Source organism: Scyliorhinus torazame, chromosome 5, assembly GCF_047496885.1.
Source record: "Scyliorhinus torazame isolate Kashiwa2021f chromosome 5, sScyTor2.1, whole genome shotgun sequence".
In the NCBI taxonomy this organism is placed as follows: Eukaryota; Metazoa; Chordata; class Chondrichthyes; order Carcharhiniformes; family Scyliorhinidae; genus Scyliorhinus; species Scyliorhinus torazame.
In genome coordinates, this window is record NC_092711.1 from 212,070,754 (window position 1) to 212,095,512 (window position 24,759).

Here is a 24,759-nt window from a genome sequence, read left to right on the forward strand (position 1 = left end):
TCGCCATGCCCCTTCCCCTATATGCCCCTTCCCTGAAATACCCCCTACCCCCATATCCCACCTTCCCCCATATCCCCCCTTCCCCCATGATCCCTTCCCCATATTCCCCCTTTCCCCATATCCTCCCTTTCCACATTCCCTTCCCCATATCCCCTTCCCCCATATCCCCCCTTTCCCCATAAGACCCCTTCCCCATATCCCCCCATCCCCCATATCCCCACTTCCCCCATATCCCCCTTCCCCATATCCTCCCTTCCCCCATATCCCCCCTTTCCCCATCCCCCATATCCCCTTCCCCATATCGCCATTTCCAGATAACCCCCTTTCCCCAAATCTCCCCATCCCCCATATCCCCCCTTTCCCCAGCCCCATATCCCCCTTTCCCAATCCCCCTTCCCCATATCTCCCTTCCCCTATATCCCCCCTACCCCCATATCCCCCCGTTCCCCACCTCCCCTTCCCCCATATCCCCCTTTCCCAATCCCCCTTCCCCATATCTCCCTTCCCCTATATCCCCCATACCCCCCGTTTCACCACCTCCCCTTCCCCCATATTCCCCTTAGCCTATATCCTGACACCCAGGACACTGACACCCAGGTCACCGACACCCAGGACACTGACACCCAGGACACCGACACCCAGGACACTGACACCCAGGGCACACCCACCCAGGACACCGACACCCAGGACACTGACACCCAGGTCACCGACACCCAGGACACTGACACCCAGGACACTGACACCCAGGACACCGACACCCTGGACACCGACACCCAGGACACCGACACCCAGGACACAGACACGCAGGACACCGACACCCAGGACACCGACACACAGGACACCGACACCCAGGACACTGACACCCAGGACACCGACACCCAGGACACCGACACCCAGGACACCGACACCCAGGACACCGACACCCAGGACACCGACACCCAGGACACTGACACCCAGGAAAGTGACACCCAGGACACCGACAACCAGGACACCGACACCCAGGACGCTGACAACCAGGACACCGACACCCTGGACACTGACACCCAGGACACTGACACCCTGGACACCGACACCCAGGACAACGACACCCAGGAAAGTGACACCCAGGACACCGACAACCAGGACACTGACACCCAGGACACTGACACCCAGGACACTGACATCCAGGACACTGACACGAAGGACACCGACACCCAGGACACCGACACCCAGGACACACCCACCCAGGACACCGACACCCAGGACACCGACACCCAGGACACTGACACGAAGGACACCGACACCCAGGACACCGACACCCAGGACACTGACACGAAGGACACCGACACCCAGGACACCGACACCCAGGACACTGACATCCAGGACACTGACACGAAGGACACCGACACCCAGGACACCGACACCCAGGACACTGACACCCAGGACACCGACACCCAGGACACCGACACCCAGGACACTGACACGAAGGACACCGACACCCAGGACACCGACACCCAGGACACCGACACCCAGGACACTGACACCCAGGACACCGACACCCAGGACACCGACACCCAGGACACCGACACCCAGGACACTGACACGAAGGACACCGACAACCAGGACACTGACACCCAGGACACACCCACCCAGGAAAGTGACACCCAGGACACACCCACCCAGGACACAGACACCCAGGACACCGACACCCAGGACACCGACACCCAGGACACCGACACCCAGGACACTGACACGAAGGACACCGACACCCAGGACACCGACACCCAGGACACTGACACCCAGGACACCAACACCCAGGACACTGACGCCCAGGACACTGACACCCAGGACACCGACACCCAGGACACCGACACCCAGGACACCGACACCCAGGACACTGACACGAAGGACACCGACACCCAGGACACCGACACCCAGGACACTGACACCCAGGACACCAACACCCAGGACACTGACGCCCAGGACACATCCACCCAGGACATCGACACCCAGGACACTGACACCAAGGACACTGACACCCAGGACACCGACACCCAGGACACCGACACCCAGGACACTGACACCCAGGACACCGACACCCAGGACACCGACACCCAGGACACTGACACCCAGGACACAGACACCCAGGACACACCCACCCAGGACACCGACACCCAGGACACCGACACCCAGGACACCGACACACAGGACACCGACACACAGGACACCAACACCCAGGACACTGACACCAAGGACACACCCACCGAGGACACCAACACCCAGGACACTGACACCCAGGACACTGACACCCAGGACACCAACACCCAGGACACTGACACCAAGGACACACCCACCGAGGACACCGACACCCAGGACACCGACACCCAGGACACCGACACCCAGGACACCGACACCCAGGGCACACCCACCCAGGACACCGACACCCAGGACACACCCACCCAGGACACCGACACCCAGGACCCTGACACCCAGGGCACACCCACCCAGGACACACCCACCCAGGACACCGACACCCAGGACACTGACACCCAGGACACTGACACCCAGGACACTGACACCCAGGACACTGACACCAAGGACACAGACACCCAGGACACACCCACCCAGGACACCGACACCCAGGACACTGACACCCAGGACACTGACACCCAGGACACTGACACCCAGGACACTGACACGAAGGACACCGACACCCAGGACACCGACACCCAGGACACTGACACCCAGGACACCGACACCCAGGACAACGACACCCAGGAAAGTGACACCCAGGACACCGACAACCAGGACACTGACACCCAGGACACTGACACCCAGGACACTGACATCCAGGACACTGACACGAAGGACACCGACACCCAGGACACCGACACCCAGGACACACCCACCCAGGACACCGACACCCAGGACACCGACACCCAGGACACTGACACGAAGGACACCGACACCCAGGACACCGACACCCAGGACACTGACACGAAGGACACCGACACCCAGGACACCGACACCCAGGACACTGACATCCAGGACACTGACACGAAGGACACCGACACCCAGGACACCGACACCCAGGACACTGACACCCAGGACACCGACACCCAGGACACCGACACCCAGGACACTGACACGAAGGACACCGACACCCAGGACACCGACACCCAGGACACCGACACCCAGGACACTGACACCCAGGACACCGACACCCAGGACACCGACACCCAGGACACCGACACCCAGGACACTGACACGAAGGACACCGACAACCAGGACACTGACACCCAGGACACACCCACCCAGGAAAGTGACACCCAGGACACACCCACCCAGGACACAGACACCCAGGACACCGACACCCAGGACACCGACACCCAGGACACCGACACCCAGGACACTGACACGAAGGACACCGACACCCAGGACACCGACACCCAGGACACTGACACCCAGGACACCAACACCCAGGACACTGACGCCCAGGACACTGACACCCAGGACACCGACACCCAGGACACCGACACCCAGGACACCGACACCCAGGACACTGACACGAAGGACACCGACACCCAGGACACCGACACCCAGGACACTGACACCCAGGACACCAACACCCAGGACACTGACGCCCAGGACACATCCACCCAGGACATCGACACCCAGGACACTGACACCAAGGACACTGACACCCAGGACACCGACACCCAGGACACCGACACCCAGGACACTGACACCCAGGACACCGACACCCAGGACACCGACACCCAGGACACTGACACCCAGGACACAGACACCCAGGACACACCCACCCAGGACACCGACACCCAGGACACCGACACCCAGGACACCGACACACAGGACACCGACACACAGGACACCAACACCCAGGACACTGACACCAAGGACACACCCACCGAGGACACCAACACCCAGGACACTGACACCCAGGACACTGACACCCAGGACACCAACACCCAGGACACTGACACCAAGGACACACCCACCGAGGACACCGACACCCAGGACACCGACACCCAGGACACCGACACCCAGGACACCGACACCCAGGGCACACCCACCCAGGACACCGACACCCAGGACACACCCACCCAGGACACCGACACCCAGGACCCTGACACCCAGGGCACACCCACCCAGGACACACCCACCCAGGACACCGACACCCAGGACACTGACACCCAGGACACTGACACCCAGGACACTGACACCCAGGACACTGACACCAAGGACACAGACACCCAGGACACACCCACCCAGGACACCGACACCCAGGACACTGACACCCAGGACACTGACACCCAGGACACTGACACCCAGGACACTGACACGAAGGACACCGACACCCAGGACACCGACACCCAGGACACTGACACCCAGGACACCGACACCCAGGACAACGACACCCAGGAAAGTGACACCCAGGACACCGACAACCAGGACACTGACACCCAGGACACTGACACCCAGGACACTGACATCCAGGACACTGACACGAAGGACACCGACACCCAGGACACCGACACCCAGGACACACCCACCCAGGACACCGACACCCAGGACACCGACACCCAGGACACTGACACGAAGGACACCGACACCCAGGACACCGACACCCAGGACACTGACACGAAGGACACCGACACCCAGGACACCGACACCCAGGACACTGACATCCAGGACACTGACACGAAGGACACCGACACCCAGGACACCGACACCCAGGACACTGACACCCAGGACACCGACACCCAGGACACCGACACCCAGGACACTGACACGAAGGACACCGACACCCAGGACACCGACACCCAGGACACCGACACCCAGGACACTGACACCCAGGACACCGACACCCAGGACACCGACACCCAGGACACCGACACCCAGGACACTGACACGAAGGACACCGACAACCAGGACACTGACACCCAGGACACACCCACCCAGGAAAGTGACACCCAGGACACACCCACCCAGGACACAGACACCCAGGACACCGACACCCAGGACACCGACACCCAGGACACCGACACCCAGGACACTGACACGAAGGACACCGACACCCAGGACACCGACACCCAGGACACTGACACCCAGGAGACCAACACCCAGGACACTGACGCCCAGGACACTGACACCCAGGACACCGACACCCAGGACACCGACACCCAGGACACCGACACCCAGGACACTGACACGAAGGACACCGACACCCAGGACACCGACACCCAGGACACTGACACCCAGGACACCAACACCCAGGACACTGACGCCCAGGACACATCCACCCAGGACATCGACACCCAGGACACTGACACCAAGGACACTGACACCCAGGACACCGACACCCAGGACACCGACACCCAGGACACTGACACCCAGGACACCGACACCCAGGACACCGACACCCAGGACACTGACACCCAGGACACAGACACCCAGGACACACCCACCCAGGACACCGACACCCAGGACACCGACACCCAGGACACCGACACACAGGACACCGACACACAGGACACCAACACCCAGGACACTGACACCAAGGACACACCCACCGAGGACACCAACACCCAGGACACTGACACCCAGGACACTGACACCCAGGACACCAACACCCAGGACACTGACACCAAGGACACACCCACCGAGGACACCGACACCCAGGACACCGACACCCAGGACACCGACACCCAGGACACCGACACCCAGGGCACACCCACCCAGGACACCGACACCCAGGACACACCCACCCAGGACACCGACACCCAGGACCCTGACACCCAGGGCACACCCACCCAGGACACACCCACCCAGGACACCGACACCCAGGACACTGACACCCAGGACACTGACACCCAGGACACTGACACCCAGGACACTGACACCAAGGACACAGACACCCAGGACACACCCACCCAGGACACCGACAACCAGGACACCGACACACAGGACACTGACACCCAGGACACAGACACCCAGGACACACCCACCCAGGACACCGACAACCAGGACACCGACACCCAGGACACCGACACCCAGGACACCAACACCCAGGACCCTGACACCCAGGGCACACCCACCCAGGACACACACACCCAGGACACACCCACCCAGGACACCGACACCCAGGACACTGACACCCAGGACACACCCACCCACGACACCGACACCCAGGACACCGACACCCAGGACACCCACACCCAGGACCCTGACACCCAGGGCACACCCACCCAGGACACTGACACCCAGGACACCGACACCCAGGACCCTGACACCCAGGGCACACCCACCCAGGACACCGACACCCAGGACACTGACACCCAGGACACACCCACCCAGGACACCGACACCCAGGACACCGACACCCAGGACACACCCACCCAGGACACCGACACCCAGGACACCGACACCCAGGACACTGACACCCAGGTCACTGAAACCCAGGACACACCCACCCAGGACACCGACAACCAGGACACCGACACCCAGGACACTGACACCCAGGACACCGACACCCAGGACACCGACACCCAGGACCCTGACACCCAGGACACCGACACCCAGGACACCGACACCCAGGACCCTGACACCCAGGACACCGACACCCAGGACACCGACACCCAGGACCCTGACACCCAGGACCCTGACACCCAGGTCACCGACACCCAGGTCACTGACACCCAGGACCCTGACACCCAGGTCACCGACACCCAGGACACTGACACCCAGGACACTGACACCCAGGTCACCGACACCCAGGACACCGACACCCAGGACACACCCACCTAGGACACACCCACCCAGGACACCGACACCCAGGACACCGACACCCAGGACACCGACACCCAGGACACCGACACCCAGGACCCTGACACCCAGGTCACCGACACCCAGGACACTGACACCCAGGACACTGACACCCAGGACACCGACACCCAGGACACCGACACCCAGGATACACCCACCCAGGACACACCCACCCAGGACACCGACACCCAGGACACTGACACCCAGGACACCGACACCCAGGACACTGACACCCAGGACACACCCACCCAGGACACACCCACCCAGGATACCGACACCCAGGACACACCCACCCAGGACACACCCACCCAGGACACACCCACCCAGGACACCGACACCCAGGACACTGACACCCAGGACACTGACACCCAGGTCACTGAAACCCAGGACACCGACACCCAGGACACAGACACCCTGGACACCGACACCCAGGACACTGACACCCAGGACACCGACACCCTGGACACCGACACCCAGGACACTGACACCCAGGACACCGACACCCAGGACACACCCACCCAGGACACCAACACCCAGGACACAGACACCCAGGACCCTGATACCCAGGACACTGACACCCAGGACACTGACACCCAGGACACTGACACCCAGGACACCGACACCCAGGACACTGACACCCAGGACACCGACACCCAGGACACCGACACCCAGGACACTGACACCCAGGACACTGACAACCAGGACACCAACACCCAGGACACCGACAGCCAGGGCACACCCACCCAGGACACCGACACCCAGGACACACCCACCCAGGACACACCCACCCAGGACACCGACACCCAGGACACTGACACCCAGGACACTGACACCCAGGACATACCCACCCAGGACACACCCACCCAGGACACCGACACCCAGGACACTGACACCCAGGACACTGACACCCAGGACACTGACACCCAGGACACACCCACCCAGGACACCGACACCCAGGACACTGACACCCAGGACACCGACACCCAGGACACACCCACCCAGGACACACCCACCCAGGACACCGACACCCAGGACACTGACACCCAGGACACTGACACCCAGGACACACCCACCCAGGACACACCCACCCAGGACACCGACACCCAGGACCCTGACATCCAGGACACCGACACCCAGGACACACCCACCCAGGACACACCCACCCAGGACACCGACACCCAGGACACTGACACCCAGGACACCGACACCCAGGACACACCCACCCAGGACACACCCACCCAGGACACCAACACCCAGGGCACCGACACCCAGGACACACCCACCCAGGACACTGACACCCAGGACACACCCACCCAGGACACCGACACCCAGGGCCCTGACACCCAGGACACCGACACCCAGGACACACCCACCCAGGACACACCCACCCAGGACACACCCACCCAGGACACACCCACCCAGGACACCGACACCCAGGACACCGACACCCAGGACACCGACACCCAGGACACCAACACCCAGGACACCGACACCCAGGACACCGACACCCAGGACACCGACACCCAGGACACTGAAACCCAGGACACCGACACCCAGGACACTGACACCCAGGACACCGACACCCAGGACACACCCACCCAGGACACACCCACCCAGGACACCGACACCCAGGACACCGACACCCAGGACACCGACACCCAGGACACACCCACCCAGGACACACCCACCCAGGACACCGACACCCAGGACACTGACACCCAGGGCACCGACACCCAGGACACCGACACCCAGGACACCGACACCCAGGACACACCCACCCAGGACACAGACACCCAGGACACAGACACCCAGGACACCAACACCCAGGACACACCCACCCAGGACACACCCACCCAGGACACAGACACCCAGGACACTGACACCCAGGACACTGACACCCAGGACACTGACACCCAGGACACCGACACCCAGGACACCGACACCCAGGACACACCCACCCAGGACACAGACACCCAGGACACCGACACCCAGGACACCGACACCCAGGACACTGACACCCAGGACACTGACACCCAGGACACCGACAACCAGGACACCGACATCCAGGACACCAACACCCAGGACACTGACACCCAGGACACTGACACCCAGGACACACCCACCCAGGACACAGACACCCAGGACACCGACACCCAGGACACCGACACCCAGGACACACCCACCCAGGACCCACCCACCCAGGACACACCCACCCAGGACACCGACACCCAGGACACCGACAACCAGGACACCGACATCCAGGACACCAACACCCAGGACACACCCACCCAGGACACCGACACCCAGGACACTGACACCCAGGACACTGACACCCAGGACACCGACACCCAGGACACAGACACCCAGGACACCGACACCCAGGACACTGACACCCAGGACACACCCACCCAGGACACCGACACCCAGGACACCGACACACAGGACACTGACACCCAGGACACCGACACCCAGGACACCGACACCCAGGACACACCCACCCAGGACACCGACACCCAGGACACCGACACACAGGACACACCCACCCAGGACACCGACACCCAGGACACCGACACCCAGGACACACCCACCCAGGACACCGACACCCAGGACACCGACACACAGGACACTGACACCCAGGACACTGACACCCAGGACACTGACACCCAGGACACCGACACCCAGGACACACCCACCCAGGTCACTGACACCCAGGACACACCCACCCAGGACACCGACACCCAGGACACTGACACCCAGGACACCGACACCCAGGACATCGACACCCAGGACACACCCACCCAGGACACCGACACCCAGGACACTGACACCCAGGACACTGACACCCAGGACACTGACACCCAGGACACAGACACCCAGGACACATCCACCCAGGACACCGACACCCAGGACACCGACACCCAGGACAGTGACACCCAGGACACTGACACCCAGGACACTGACACCCAGGACACCGACACCCAGGACACCGACACCCAGGACACTGACACCCAGGACACTGACACCCAGGACACTGACACCCAGGACACTGACACCCAGGACACCGACACCCAGGACACTGACACCCAGGACACCGACACCCAGGACACAGACACCCAGGACACACCCACCCAGGACACCGACAACCAGGACACCGACACCCAGGACCCTGACACCCAGGTCACCGACACCCAGGTCACTGACACCCAGGACACCGACACCCAGGACACTGACACCCAGGACACTGACACCCAGGACACCGACACCCAGGACACTGACACCCAGGACACCGACACCCAGGACACAGACACCCAGGACACACCCACCCAGGACACCGACACCCAGGACCCTGACACCCAGGACCCTGACACCCAGGTCACCGACACCCAGGTCACTGACACCCAGGACACCGACACCCAGGACCCTGACACCCAGGACCCTGACACCCAGGTCACCGACACCCAGGACACTGACACCCAGGACACTGACACCCAGGTCACCGACACCCAGGACACCGACACCCAGGACACACCCACCCAGGACACACCCACCCAGGACACCGACACCCAGGACACACCCACCCAGGACACCGACACCCAGGACACCGACACCCAGGACACCGACACCCAGGACACCGACACCCAGGACCCTGACACCCAGGTCACCGACACCCAGGACACTGACACCCAGGACACTGACACCCAGGACACCGACACCCAGGACACACCCACCCAGGACACACCCACCCAGGACACCGACACCCAGGACACTGACACCCAGGACACCGACACCCAGGACACTGACACCCAGGACACACCCACCCAGGACACACCCACCCAGGACACCGACACCCAGGACACACCCACCCAGGACACACCCACCCAGGACACACCCACCCAGGACACCGACACCCAGGACACTGACACCCAGGACACTGACACCCAGGTCACTGAAACCCAGGACACCGACACCCAGGACACAGACACCCAGGACACCGACACCCTGGACACCGACACCCAGGACACTGACACCCAGGACACTGACTCACAGGACACCGACACCCAGGACACACCCACCCAGGACACCAACACCCAGGACACAGACACCCAGGACCCTGATACCCAGGACACTGACACCCAGGACACTGACACCCAGGACACTGACACCCAGGACACCGGCACCCAGTACACTGACACCCAGGACACCGACACCCAGGACACCGACACCCAGGACACTGACACCCAGGACACTGACAACCAGGACACCAACACCCAGGACACCGACACCCAGGGCACACCCACCCAGGACACCGACACCCAGGACACACCCACCCAGGACACACCCACCCAGGACACCGACACCCAGGACACTGACACCCAGGACACTGACACCGAGGACACACCCACCCAGGACACACCCACCCAGGACACCGACACCCAGGACACTGACACCCAGGACACTGACACCCAGGACACCGACACCCAGGACACCGACACCCAGGACACTGACACCCAGGGCACACCCACCCAGGACACCGACACCCAGGACACTGACACCCAGGACACCGACACCCAGGACACACCCACCCAGGACACACCCACCCAGGACACCGACACCCAGGACCCTGACACCCAGGACACCGACACCCAGGACACACCCACCCAGGACACACCCACCCAGGACACCGACACCCAGGACACTGACACCCAGGACACCGACACCCAGGACACACCCACCCAGGACACACCCACCCAGGACACTGACACCCAGGACACACCCACCCAGGACACCGACACCCAGGACCCTGACACCCAGGACACCGACACCCAGGACACACCCACCCAGGACACACCCACCCAGGACACACCCACCCAGGACACCGACACCCAGGACACTGACACCCAGGGCACCGACACCCAGGACACACCCACCCAGGACACTGACACCCAGGACCCTGACACCCAGGACACCGACACCCAGGGCACCGACACCCCGGACACACCCACCCAGGACACCGACACCCAGGACACCGACACCCAGGACACTGACACCCAGGGCACCGACACCCAGGACACCGACACCCAGGACATCGACACCCAGGACACCGACACCCAGGACACACCCACCCAGGACACCGACACCCAGGACACCGACACCCAGGACACACCCACCCAGGACACCGACACCCAGGACACAGACACCCAGGACACCGACACCCAGGACACCGACACCCATGACACACCCACCCAGGACACCGACAACCAGGACACCGACACCCAGGACACACCCACCCAGGACACAGACACCCAGGACACTGACACCCAGGACACTGACACCCAGGACACACCCACCCAGGACACACCCACCCAGGACACAGACACCCAGGACACCGACACCCAGGACACCGACACCCAGGACACCAACACCCAGGACACCGACACCCAGGGCACACCCACCCAGGACACCGACACCCAGGGCACCGACACCCAGGACACTGACACCCAGGACACTGACACCCAGGACACCGACACCCAGGACACAGACACCCAGGACACCGACACCCAGGACACTGACACCCAGGACACACCCACCCAGGACACCGACACCCAGGACACTGACACCCAGGACACACCCACCCAGGACACCGACACCCAGGACACCGACACACAGGACACTGACACCCAGGACACCGACACCCAGGACACCGACACCCAGGACACACCCACCCAGGACACCGACACCCAGGACACCGACACACAGGACACACCCACCCAGGACACCGACACCCAGGACACCGACACCCAGGACACACCCACCCAGGACACCGACACCCAGGACACCGACACACAGGACACTGACACCCAGGACACTGACACCCAGGACACTGACACCCAGGACACACCCACCCAGGACACCGACACCCAGGACACTGACACCCAGGACACCGACACCCAGGACACTGACACCCAGGACACCGACACCCAGGACACCGACACCCAGGACACACCCACCCAGGACACCGACACCCAGGACACTGACACCCAGGACACTGACACCCAGGACACCGACACCCAGGACACCGACACCCAGGACACTGACACCCAGGACACTGACACCCAGGATACTGACACCCAGGACACCGACACCCAGGACACTGACACCCAGGACACTGACACCCAGGACACTGACACCCAGGACACTGACACCCAGGACACCGACACCCAGGACACACCCACCCAGGACACCGACAACCAGGACACCGACACCCAGGACACTGACACCCAGGACACTGACACCCAGGACACCGACACCCAGGACACAGACACCCAGGACACTGACACCCAGGACACTGACACCCAGGACACCGACACCCAGGACACTGACACCCAGGACACTGACACCCAGGACACCGACACCCAGGACACTGACACCCAGGACACTGACACCCAGGACACCAACACACAGGATACCGACACACAAGACACCGACACACAGGACCCTAACACACAGGACACTGACGCCCAGGACACTGATGCCCAGGACAGTAACACAAAGGACCCTAACACACAGGACCCTAACACACAGGACACCGACACCCAGGACCCTAACACACAGGACACCGACACACAGGACACCAACACACAGGACCCTAACACACAGGACCCGAACACACAGGACACCAACACACAGGACCTTAACACACAGGACCCGAACACACAGGACACCGACACACAGGACCCTAACACACAGGACACCGACACACAGGACACCGACACACAAGACACCGACACACAGGACCCTAACACACAGGACACTGACGCCCAGGACACTGACGCCCAGGACAGTAACACAAAGGACCCTAACACACAGGACCCTAACACAAAGGACACCGACACCCAGGACCCTAACACACAGGACACCGACACACAGGACACCAACACACAGGACCCTAACACACAGGACCCGAACACACAGGACACCGACACACAGGACACCGACACCCAGGACCCTAACACACAGGACCCTAACACACAGGATCCTGACACCCAGGACACCGACACCCAGGACACACCCACCCAGGACACACCCACCCAGGACACACCCACCCAGGACACCGACACCCAGGACACTGACACCCAGGGCACCGACACCCAGGACACACCCACCCAGGACACTGACACCCAGGACACTGACACCCAGGACACTGACACCCAGGACACCGACACCCAGGACACCGACACCCTGGACACCGACACCCAGGACCCTGACACCCAGGACACACCCACCCAGGACACCGACACCCAGGACACTGACACCCAGGGCACCGACACCCAGGACACACCCACCCAGGACACTGACACCCAGGACACCGACACCCAGGACACTGACACCCAGGACACCGACACCCAGGACACCGACACCCAGGACACCGACACCCAGGACACCGACACGCAGGACACACCCACCCAGGACACCGACACCCAGGACACAGACACCCAGGACACTGACACCCAGGACACCGACACCCAGGACACCGACACCCATGACACTGACACCCAGGGCCCTGACACCCTGGACACCGACACCCAGGACACTGACACCCAGGACACCGACACCCAGGACACCGACACACAGGACACTGACACCCAGGACACTGACACCCAGGACACTGACACCCAGGACACACCCACCCAGGACACCGACACCCAGGACACTGACACCCAGGACACCGACACCCAGGACACTGACACCCAGGACACCGACACCCAGGACACCGACACCCAGGACACACCCACCCAGGACACCGACACCCAGGACACTGACACCCAGGACACTGACACCCAGGACACCGACACCCAGGACACCGACACCCAGGACACCGACACCCAGGACACTGACACCCAGGATACTGACACCCAGGACACCGACACCCAGGACACTGACACCCAGGACACTGACACCCAGGACACTGACACCCAGGACACCGACACCCAGGACACACCCACCCAGGACACCGACAACCAGGACACCGACACCCAGGACACTGACACCCAGGACACTGACACCCAGGACACCGACACCCAGGACACTGACACCCAGGACACTGACACCCAGGACACCGACACCCAGGACACTGACACCCAGGACACTGACACCCAGGACACTGACACCCAGGACACCAACACACAGGATACCGACACACAAGACACCGACACACAGGACCCTAACACACAGGACACTGACGCCCAGGACACTGATGCCCAGGACAGTAACACAAAGGACCCTAACACACAGGACCCTAACACACAGGACACCGACACCCAGGACCCTAACACACAGGACACCGACACACAGGACACCAACACACAGGACCCTAACACACAGGACCCGAACACACAGGACACCAACACACAGGACCTTAACACACAGGACCCGAACACACAGGACACCGACACACAGGACCCTAACACACAGGACACCGACACACAGGACACCGACACACAAGACACCGACACACAGGACCCTAACACACAGGACACTGACGCCCAGGACACTGACGCCCAGGACAGTAACACAAAGGACCCTAACACACAGGACCCTAACACAAAGGACACCGACACCCAGGACCCTAACACACAGGACACCGACACACAGGACACCAACACACAGGACCCTAACACACAGGACCCGAACACACAGGACACCGACACACAGGACACCGACACCCAGGACCCTAACACACAGGACCCTAACACACAGGATCCTGACACCCAGGACACCGACACCCAGGACACACCCACCCAGGACACACCCACCCAGGACACACCCACCCAGGACACCGACACCCAGGACACTGACACCCAGGGCACCGACACCCAGGACACACCCACCTAGGACACTGACACCCAGGACACTGACACCCAGGACACTGACACCCAGGACACCGACACCCAGGACACCGACACCCTGGACACCGACACCCAGGACCCTGACACCCAGGACACACCCACCCAGGACACCGACACCCAGGACACTGACACCCAGGGCACCGACACCCAGGACACACCCACCCAGGAAACTGACACCCAGGACACCGACACCCAGGACACTGACACCCAGGACACCGACACCCAGGACACCGACACCCAGGACACCGACACCCAGGACACACCCACCCAGGACACCGACACCCAGGACACAGACACCCAGGACACTGACACCCAGGACACCGACACCCAGGACACCGACACCCATGACACTGACACCCAGGGCCCTGACACCCTGGACACCGACACCCAGGACACTGACACCCAGGACACCGACACCCAGGACACTGACACCCAGGACACACCCACCCAGGACACCGACAACCAGGACACCGACACCCAGGACACACCCACCCAGGACACAGACACCCAGGACACTGACACCCAGGACACTGACACCCAGGACACACCCACCCAGGACACACCCACCCAGGACACAGACACCCAGGACACCGACACCCAGGACACCGACACCCAGGACACCAACACCCAGGACACCGACACCCAGGGCACACCCACCCAGGACACCGACACCCAGGGCACCGACACCCAGGACACTGACACCCAGGACACTGACACCCAGGACACCGACACCCAGGACACAGACACCCAGGACACCGACACCCAGGACACTGACACCCAGGACACACCCACCCAGGACACCGACACCCAGGACACTGACACCCAGGACACACCCACCCAGGACACCGACACCCAGGACACCGACACACAGGACACTGACACCCAGGACACCGACACCCAGGACACCGACACCCAGGACACACCCACCCAGGACACCGACACCCAGGACACCGACACACAGGACACACCCACCCAGGACACCGACACCCAGGACACCGACACCCAGGACACACCCACCCAGGACACCGACACCCAGGACACCGACACACAGGACACTGACACCCAGGACACTGACACCCAGGACACTGACACCCAGGACACACCCACCCAGGACACCGACACCCAGGACACTGACACCCAGGACACCGACACCCAGGACACTGACACCCAGGACACCGACACCCAGGACACCGACACCCAGGACACACCCACCCAGGACACCGACACCCAGGACACTGACACCCAGGACACTGACACCCAGGACACCGACACCCAGGACACCGACACCCAGGACACCGACACCCAGGACACTGACACCCAGGACACTGACACCCAGGATACTGACACCCAGGACACCGACACCCAGGACACTGACACCCAGGACACTGACACCCAGGACACTGACACCCAGGACACTGACACCCAGGACACACCCACCCAGGACACCGACAACCAGGACACCGACACCCAGGACACTGACACCCAGGACACTGACACCCAGGACACCGACACCCAGGACACTGACACCCAGGACACTGACACCCAGGACACCGACACCCAGGACACTGACACCCAGGACACTGACACCCAGGACACCGACACCCAGGACACTGACACCCAGGACACTGACACCCAGGACACCAACACACAGGATACCGACACACAAGACACCGACACACAGGACCCTAACACACAGGACACTGACGCCCAGGACACTGATGCCCAGGACAGTAACACAAAGGACCCTAACACACAGGACCCTAACACACAGGACACCGACACCCAGGACCCTAACACACAGGACACCGACACACAGGACACCAACACACAGGACCCTAACACACAGGACCCGAACACACAGGACACCAACACACAGGACCTTAACACACAGGACCCGAACACACAGGACACCGACACACAGGACCCTAACACACAGGACACCGACACACAGGACACCGACACACAAGACACCGACACACAGGACCCTAACACACAGGACACTGACGCCCAGGACACTGACGCCCAGGACAGTAACACAAAGGACCCTAACACACAGGACCCTAACACAAAGGACACCGACACCCAGGACCCTAACACACAGGACACCGACACACAGGACACCAACACACAGGACCCTAACACACAGGACCCGAACACACAGGACACCGACACACAGGACACCGACACACAGGACACCGACACCCAGGACCCTAACACACAGGACCCTAACACACAGGATCCTAACACACAGGACACCGACACACAGGACACCGACACACAGGACCCTAACACACAGGACACCGACACACAGGACACCGACACACAGGACCCTAACACACAGGACACCGACACACAGGACACCGACACCCAGGACCCTAACACACAGGACCCTAACACACAGGATCCTAACACACAGGACACTGACACACAGGACACCGACACACAGGACACCGACACACAGGATCCTAACACACAGGACACCGACACACAGGACACCGACACACAGGACACTGACACACAGGACCCGAACACACAGGACACCGACACACAGGACACCGACACACAGAACACCGACACACAGGACACCGACACTCAGGGCGCTAACACACAGGACCCTAACACACAGGACCCTAACACACAGGACACAGACACACAGGTCCCTAACACACAGGACCCTAACACACAGGACACTGACACACAGGACACCGACACACGGGACACCGACACACAGGACCCTAACACACAGGACACCGACACACAGGACCCTAACACACAGGACACCGACACACAGGACACCGACACACGACCCTAACACACAGGACACTGACACACAGGACCCTAACACACAGGACACCGACACACAGGACACCGACACACAGGACACCGACACTCAGGACCCTAACACACAGGACCCTAACACACAGGACCCTAACACACAGGACACAGACACACAGGTCCCTAACATACCGGACCCTAACACACAGGACACTGACACACAAGTCACCGACACACAGGACACCGACACACAGGACCCTAACACACAGGACACCAACACACAGGACACCGGCACACAGGACCGTGACACACAGGACCCTAACACACTGGACACCGACACACAGGACCCTAACACACAGGACCCTAACACAAGGACACCGACACACAGGGCACCGACACACAGGGCACCAACACACAGGACCCTAACACACAGGACACCGACACACAGGACTCTAACACACAGGACCCTAACACACTGGACACCGACACACAGGACCCTAACACACAGGACCCTAACACACAGGACCCTAACACAAGGACACCGACACACAGGACACCGACACACAGGGCACCGACACACAGGACACCAACACACAGGACCCTAACACACAGGACCCTAACACACTGGACACCGACACACAGGACCCTAACACACAGGACCCTAACACACAGGACCCTAACACAAGGACACCGACACACAGGGCACCGACACACAGGACACCAACACACAGGACCCTAACACACAGGACACCGACACACAGGACTCTAACACACAGGACCCTAACACACAGGACACTAACACACAGGACACCGATGCCCAGGACACTAACACACAGGACCCCGACACACAGGACACTAACACACAGGACACCGATGCCCTGGACACTGATGCCCAGGACACGAACACACAGGACACTAACACACAGGACACAAACACACAGGACACTAACACACAGGACACTGCCGCACAAGATAGACCTGATGCAGGCACGGACCAAGGGATGACCTAAGCGGGTGACGGCCGGCTTGCGGCAGCTGCAGATGAAGGTGGAGGATTCCACCCGCGTGCAGGAGCAGGGTGTGGTGTCGGTCATGCGTGCCACCCAGGCTGATACCGCACGGTTGGAGTCCGCGGTGGAGGCAATGGGTGCGACGGTGTCAGACATGGGTCGCAGTATGCAAGGTGTGGGGCTTTCCGTGCAGGCGGCGTTCGTGGCCCAGGACATGGCTGCCCTCTCACAGGCAACCATGAGCCAGAGCCAGCAGCAGATCGCAGAAGCGCTCAACGCCGTGGTCCAGTCTCAGCAGGCCATGGGCCAGTCTTGCAGGCCATGGCTGAGGGCATCGGCACCATTGCCTAGGTGCTGGCCGGCATCGCCCAGACACAGACAGTGATGGCCAACTCCCTGAGCTCCATGGCTGCAAACCTGCAGACCCTTGTTGATACCAGGGCGGGCCTCCAGGACTGGCAGTGCCAGGTGTCACGGGGGGGTGTCCGGTGCTCGGTCCGTTCGCATCACCGATCCATCGGGCACCCCAAGGGAGGAGGAGGGGCGGTCCCAGAACACCGCGACACCTCGGACTCCCCCCTTCCGTCCCAGGTGCATCTGGTTGGCAACGGGCAGGACAGGCTGGCAGCTCGCCATCCCAGTCGCCCGGGCAGCAGCCAGGCCCATCTAGGCTGGGCCGCCCCAGGAAACGGCCGCCAAAGGGATCCCGTGTCAGAGGGCAGGAATCACAGGAGTCCACCTCCAGTTCTGCTGTACCGTCTGGGGAACCACCTAGACGTAGTCATAGGGCCCGTAAGGCCAGAAAGTTAGACACTGAGTAAGATGGCACGGGTGCAGGGCACAGATTAGTTATAGGGGCTAGGTCACGTGTATGAACTGTTTATTATTAAAATCACTTTCACACCTACAGAAGCTGCCATTGAGCTCTATCCGTGCGTGCGGGGGGGTGGTGTGAGGTGAGTGCCAGTGTGCGTGTGAGGGGTGATAGAACATCGACCTCAGGTGAGTGTGCCCCCCCCACCCCCGGGTCACACTCGCCATCCCCCCGGGCAGACAACAGGAGCGTTTGCTGCAGTGTCACAGCCGCATGCAGGGACGGTCCGGGTGGAGGGTGGCACTGTGGCCATGGGTCAGACATTGTCTAACGATGTAGAGCCCGGAGCTCATCGCAGAGCTCATCGTCCTCCATGGCCTGCAATAGACACGCTTCCACCGGCGACCGTGTGAGCCCGGCCCGTCGTGCCGCAGGTGGATCGGCAATGGAGGAGTGGTGTGTCTGGGGGTGGGCTGAGGGTGGTTGGTGTTGGGTGGGGTGAGGGTGGTAGGCTGGTGCCATAGTGTACAGTCTGTGCCCATACTCGGCGTTTCCCATGCCCCCCTAGTCCGTGAACCGGGCGGCTAGCAGCCTATCCCGTGCCAGCTGGCCCAGCCGGTAACGGTGGGCAGCCTCCTGTCCATGTCCAGCCCGTCTGTCCTGAACATTGCTTCCATTCTCCTCACCTGGGGAGGTCTGCGCCTCGTCTCGCTGTTCCTCCCCTTCCTCCTCCTCTGCTTGCAGCACATCGCCCCTCTGCTGGGCTATGTTGTACAGCACGCAGCAAACCACAACGATGCGGCCGGCCCTATCTGATGGGTACTGGAGGGCCCCTCCAGAGCGGTCCAGGCACCTGAAGCGCATCTTCAGCAGCCCAAAGCACCTCTGTTTCACACCCATGGGCATCATTGTAGCGGTTCTCTGCGTCAGTCTGTGACCTCCGTACAGGCGTCATCAGCCACGCCTGCAACGGGTAACCCCTGTCGCCCTGCAACCAGCCCCTCAGCCGGGGGGAGGGGGGGGTCCCTCGAACATGGTGGGGATGAAAGATTGCGCCAATATGAATGAGTCATGTACACTGCCCGGGTACCGGACGCTGACGTGTAGGACCCTCATGCGGTGGTCACTGACACCTGCACGTTCGTGGAATAGGTCCCCTTCCTATTTGTGAACACTGCCCTGTTATCCACAGGTGGCCGCACGGCGACGTGCATCCCATCGATCGCCCCCTGGACCATGGGCATCCTGGCCATGGCAGCGAAGCCCGCTGCCTGGGCATCCTGGCTGTCCCGGTCCACCGAGAACGGGATGTAGCGATCCGCAATGGCATACAGGGCATCTGTCACTGCACGGATGCGCCGGTGCACCGATGCCTGCGAGATGCCGGACAGGTCCCCACTCGGCGCCTGGAATGACCCCGTGGCATAAAAGTTCAGGGCCACCGTAACCTTGACGACCACGGGGAGAGAGTGTCCTCCCCCATTGCCGCGCGGTGCCAGGTGTGCCATCAGGAGGCAGATATGGGCGACGGTTTCCCGCCTCATCCTGAGTCTCCTGCATGCCCGATCCGTGAGGCCCTGGTACCACAAGCGGCCCCGGTGCACACTGGGACTCATCGGGCGTCTCCATCGCCGTGGCATCACCACCTCCTGCTCCTCCTCGTCCTGTCGGGCGGGCGGGCGGCTCTCCAGCCTTGGCGGCTGCCACCTGCCTCCCTGCGGCACGCTCCTCTGCGGCAGCCTCCGCCGCTGCCCTGGCACGCTCCTGCTCCTGCTCCCAGGGCTATAGAAGTGTGGCTCCTGCCACGGCGGCCAATATCGCTGGGTGATGACCAAACATAACGGCCTGCAGGGGTTGGGGGGTGGGGCGGGGGTGGGGGGGATAGACGACATGTCATCATTGCCCATACCACCCCATCACAGCCAGGTGCAATGGACTGCATGGTCACGACTGTTGCCAGCTGGCACCTGACCAGTCGAACATACCCCCCCTCCTCCCCGACATGCATCCTCCCCAACCGTCCCCGCCTCTCCTCCGTGGCATGCACCCTCCCCAGCCCCTCCCCCACCCCTCTCCCTCCCCTCCCATCCTCCCCTCCCCCTCCCCCTCCCCTCCTCCTCCTCCACTCCCCATCCCCTCCTCCCTCCCCTCCTCCCCTCCCTCCCCGTCCCCTCCCCCCCCCCTCCTCTCACCCCCTCCGCTCCCCCTCCCCAGCCCCTCCCCTCTCCACAGCCCCAACCCCCTTCCCCAGCCCCTCCCCCCAGCATGCACGCTGTGACCCCCCCACCAACTGCGGCCGTGCCATCCCTCTCCGGCGGCCGCCCCACAAGGACACCTACCTCCGTACTGGCCAGCATCAACCAGCATGACTGGTCGATGCCATTAAATTGGTTCGCTTTACGCCGGCATGACCCGTAGTCACGTCAGCGGGACTTCGGCCCATCGGGCCCGGAGAATTGGGGCAGGCCCGGGGGCCATTCTGCGAGGCGCGATTCACGTCGACGGGATTTTGGGGGGGCCGGAGAATATCGCGGGCAGCGTCGGGGCGAGATTTGCGCCGCCTCCCCGGCAATTCTCCGACCCAGTGGGGAGTCGGAGAATCCCGCCCCTTATCCGCCAAGCAACATTATTTTGCATATTTCTTTCAAATTCTACATATGTCTGACCTGGTTCTTCCCTTAGATTTCTAAAATTCTGTCTATAGGCTTCTGGTACTTGTTCGTATGCTAATAATAGATTTTTTTTCTCCCCTCAATATAATGATCCCTAGATACTGCCTCTGTTGGTGATGTAAACACTTCACAAGCTCTATCTACTATCTATTAACTTTGTTTGAACCAAAATTACCCACATGGTCTTTGGCCAATTCAATTGTTTAGCCACTTTCTCAAATGAGATTTTGAAAAAGGCTTCCGCATCTTTCTTACCAAATATTGGCAGTGCTTGAATATATTTAAACATATCCCTGCTAAGATTTTGACTAAGAAGTGATCCTCCTGCCCCACACGCCTCAAGAATGCCACGTGCAATCCACGTACAATGGAAAATTCCATTGACCTCGGGCACGATTCTCCGGTTGCCGTGATATTTGCAACCTATATGAATTTATAATTATTTTAATTTGTAATTTTTATTGAATAAACGTTTAATAGAGGTGGCTTATGGAGGCACTTACCAAAATCTCCAAACTGACTGCTGAATCCCAGGGTGAGCAGCATGAAGAAAAATAAAATGGACCAAAACGGTGCCCACGGCAACTGTGCAAGGGCCTCTGGGTAGGCAACGAAAGCCAAACCAATACCTAACCAGTGGATACAATTGATATGGTAAAATTAATGATGCTTAATAAAGAGATACTGTCGCTATTAACTAAATTTGAATTTAAATTGTCAAAATCTGGTTAATATTGCCCAGTGTTTGTGTATTTTGACTGAGATGCTATGACTTTCATCAAGGTGAGCGCTGTCAATGCTGGGTAAGTTTCCACTTAATGCACCTCGGATTCAAAAGTCTGACTATTCGAACAGATCACCATGCGAATGGCCAGAATCAAGGCAGTAATCCATTTACACCTGGTTGTGGTTATATAGTGAGGTTTCTTGGCTATGCACACAGGGATGGAATCTATATCCACAGCTTACATGGTCAATGTAAGTGGGCTGGTCTCTGAGAGTGGGGTTAAGCAGCCTCTGAAGGTGGGAAGGTAAGAAACTGTGGTGTCTGGTCACCATAGGATGCACTGTTTCAGTGTCAGCTCAGTTAATAGCACCCCTGAGTCAGACAGTTCAAGTCCTATTCCAGAGACATGAGCGTGACACTCCAGTGCAATTCTGAGGGAGTGCTGTACTTCCAGCTGTGCCGCCATTTGGATGGGACACTAAACCAAGACCCCCTTCTGTAATCTCTGGAGGAAGAAAAGATGCCATGGTACTCTTTTGAAGAAGAACAGAAGAATTGACCCTGGTCTCCTGGCCAATATTTATACCTCAATAAACATCACAAAATATAAATCTGGTCATTATCACTGTCCAGTTTGTGGGAGCTTGCTGTGCGTAAATTGGCAGCCACATTTCCTACATTACAAAAACAACACTTCAAAAGTATGTCATTGGTTGTAAAATGGTCATGACAGAATAAATGTAAGTCTATCTTTCTCTTGTGACACAGGTATTGTCATGATATGCAAACATGCAGCTAATGAACACATAGACTAGGACATGGCCAATGAGCAGTCAGGACACTCAGGGGTGGTATCTCAGGTGCCTCTTTCCACAGACCAACATCTACAGAGTGAGACAGGGTGTATCCTCAGCATCACACCCCAGCACGTGGCTTAGAGCAAGGCTGGTTCAGTTAGACTGAGTTGCTACATTTAGATTAGCAGAGAGTCGAACTAATTGAGAACTGTGCTAATAGTTCAATAAAACAC

The 24,759-nt window shown here is 61.0% G+C and overlaps 1 protein-coding gene across 4 annotated transcripts in view; it reads right to left on the reverse strand.

The window, feature by feature from the left end:
- The window catches only part of LOC140420927 (sodium- and chloride-dependent neutral and basic amino acid transporter B(0+)-like), a 149,126-nt gene that overhangs the window by 50,127 nt on the left and 74,240 nt on the right, over positions 1 to 24,759 (reverse strand). For all 4 annotated transcript variants that reach the window (XM_072505086.1, XM_072505085.1, XM_072505088.1 and 1 more), the window contains one exon: positions 23,506 to 23,631. In XM_072505086.1, coding sequence (XP_072361187.1) covers positions 23,506 to 23,631 — 126 coding nt within the window. The remainder of the gene's footprint in view (positions 1 to 23,505; positions 23,632 to 24,759) is intronic.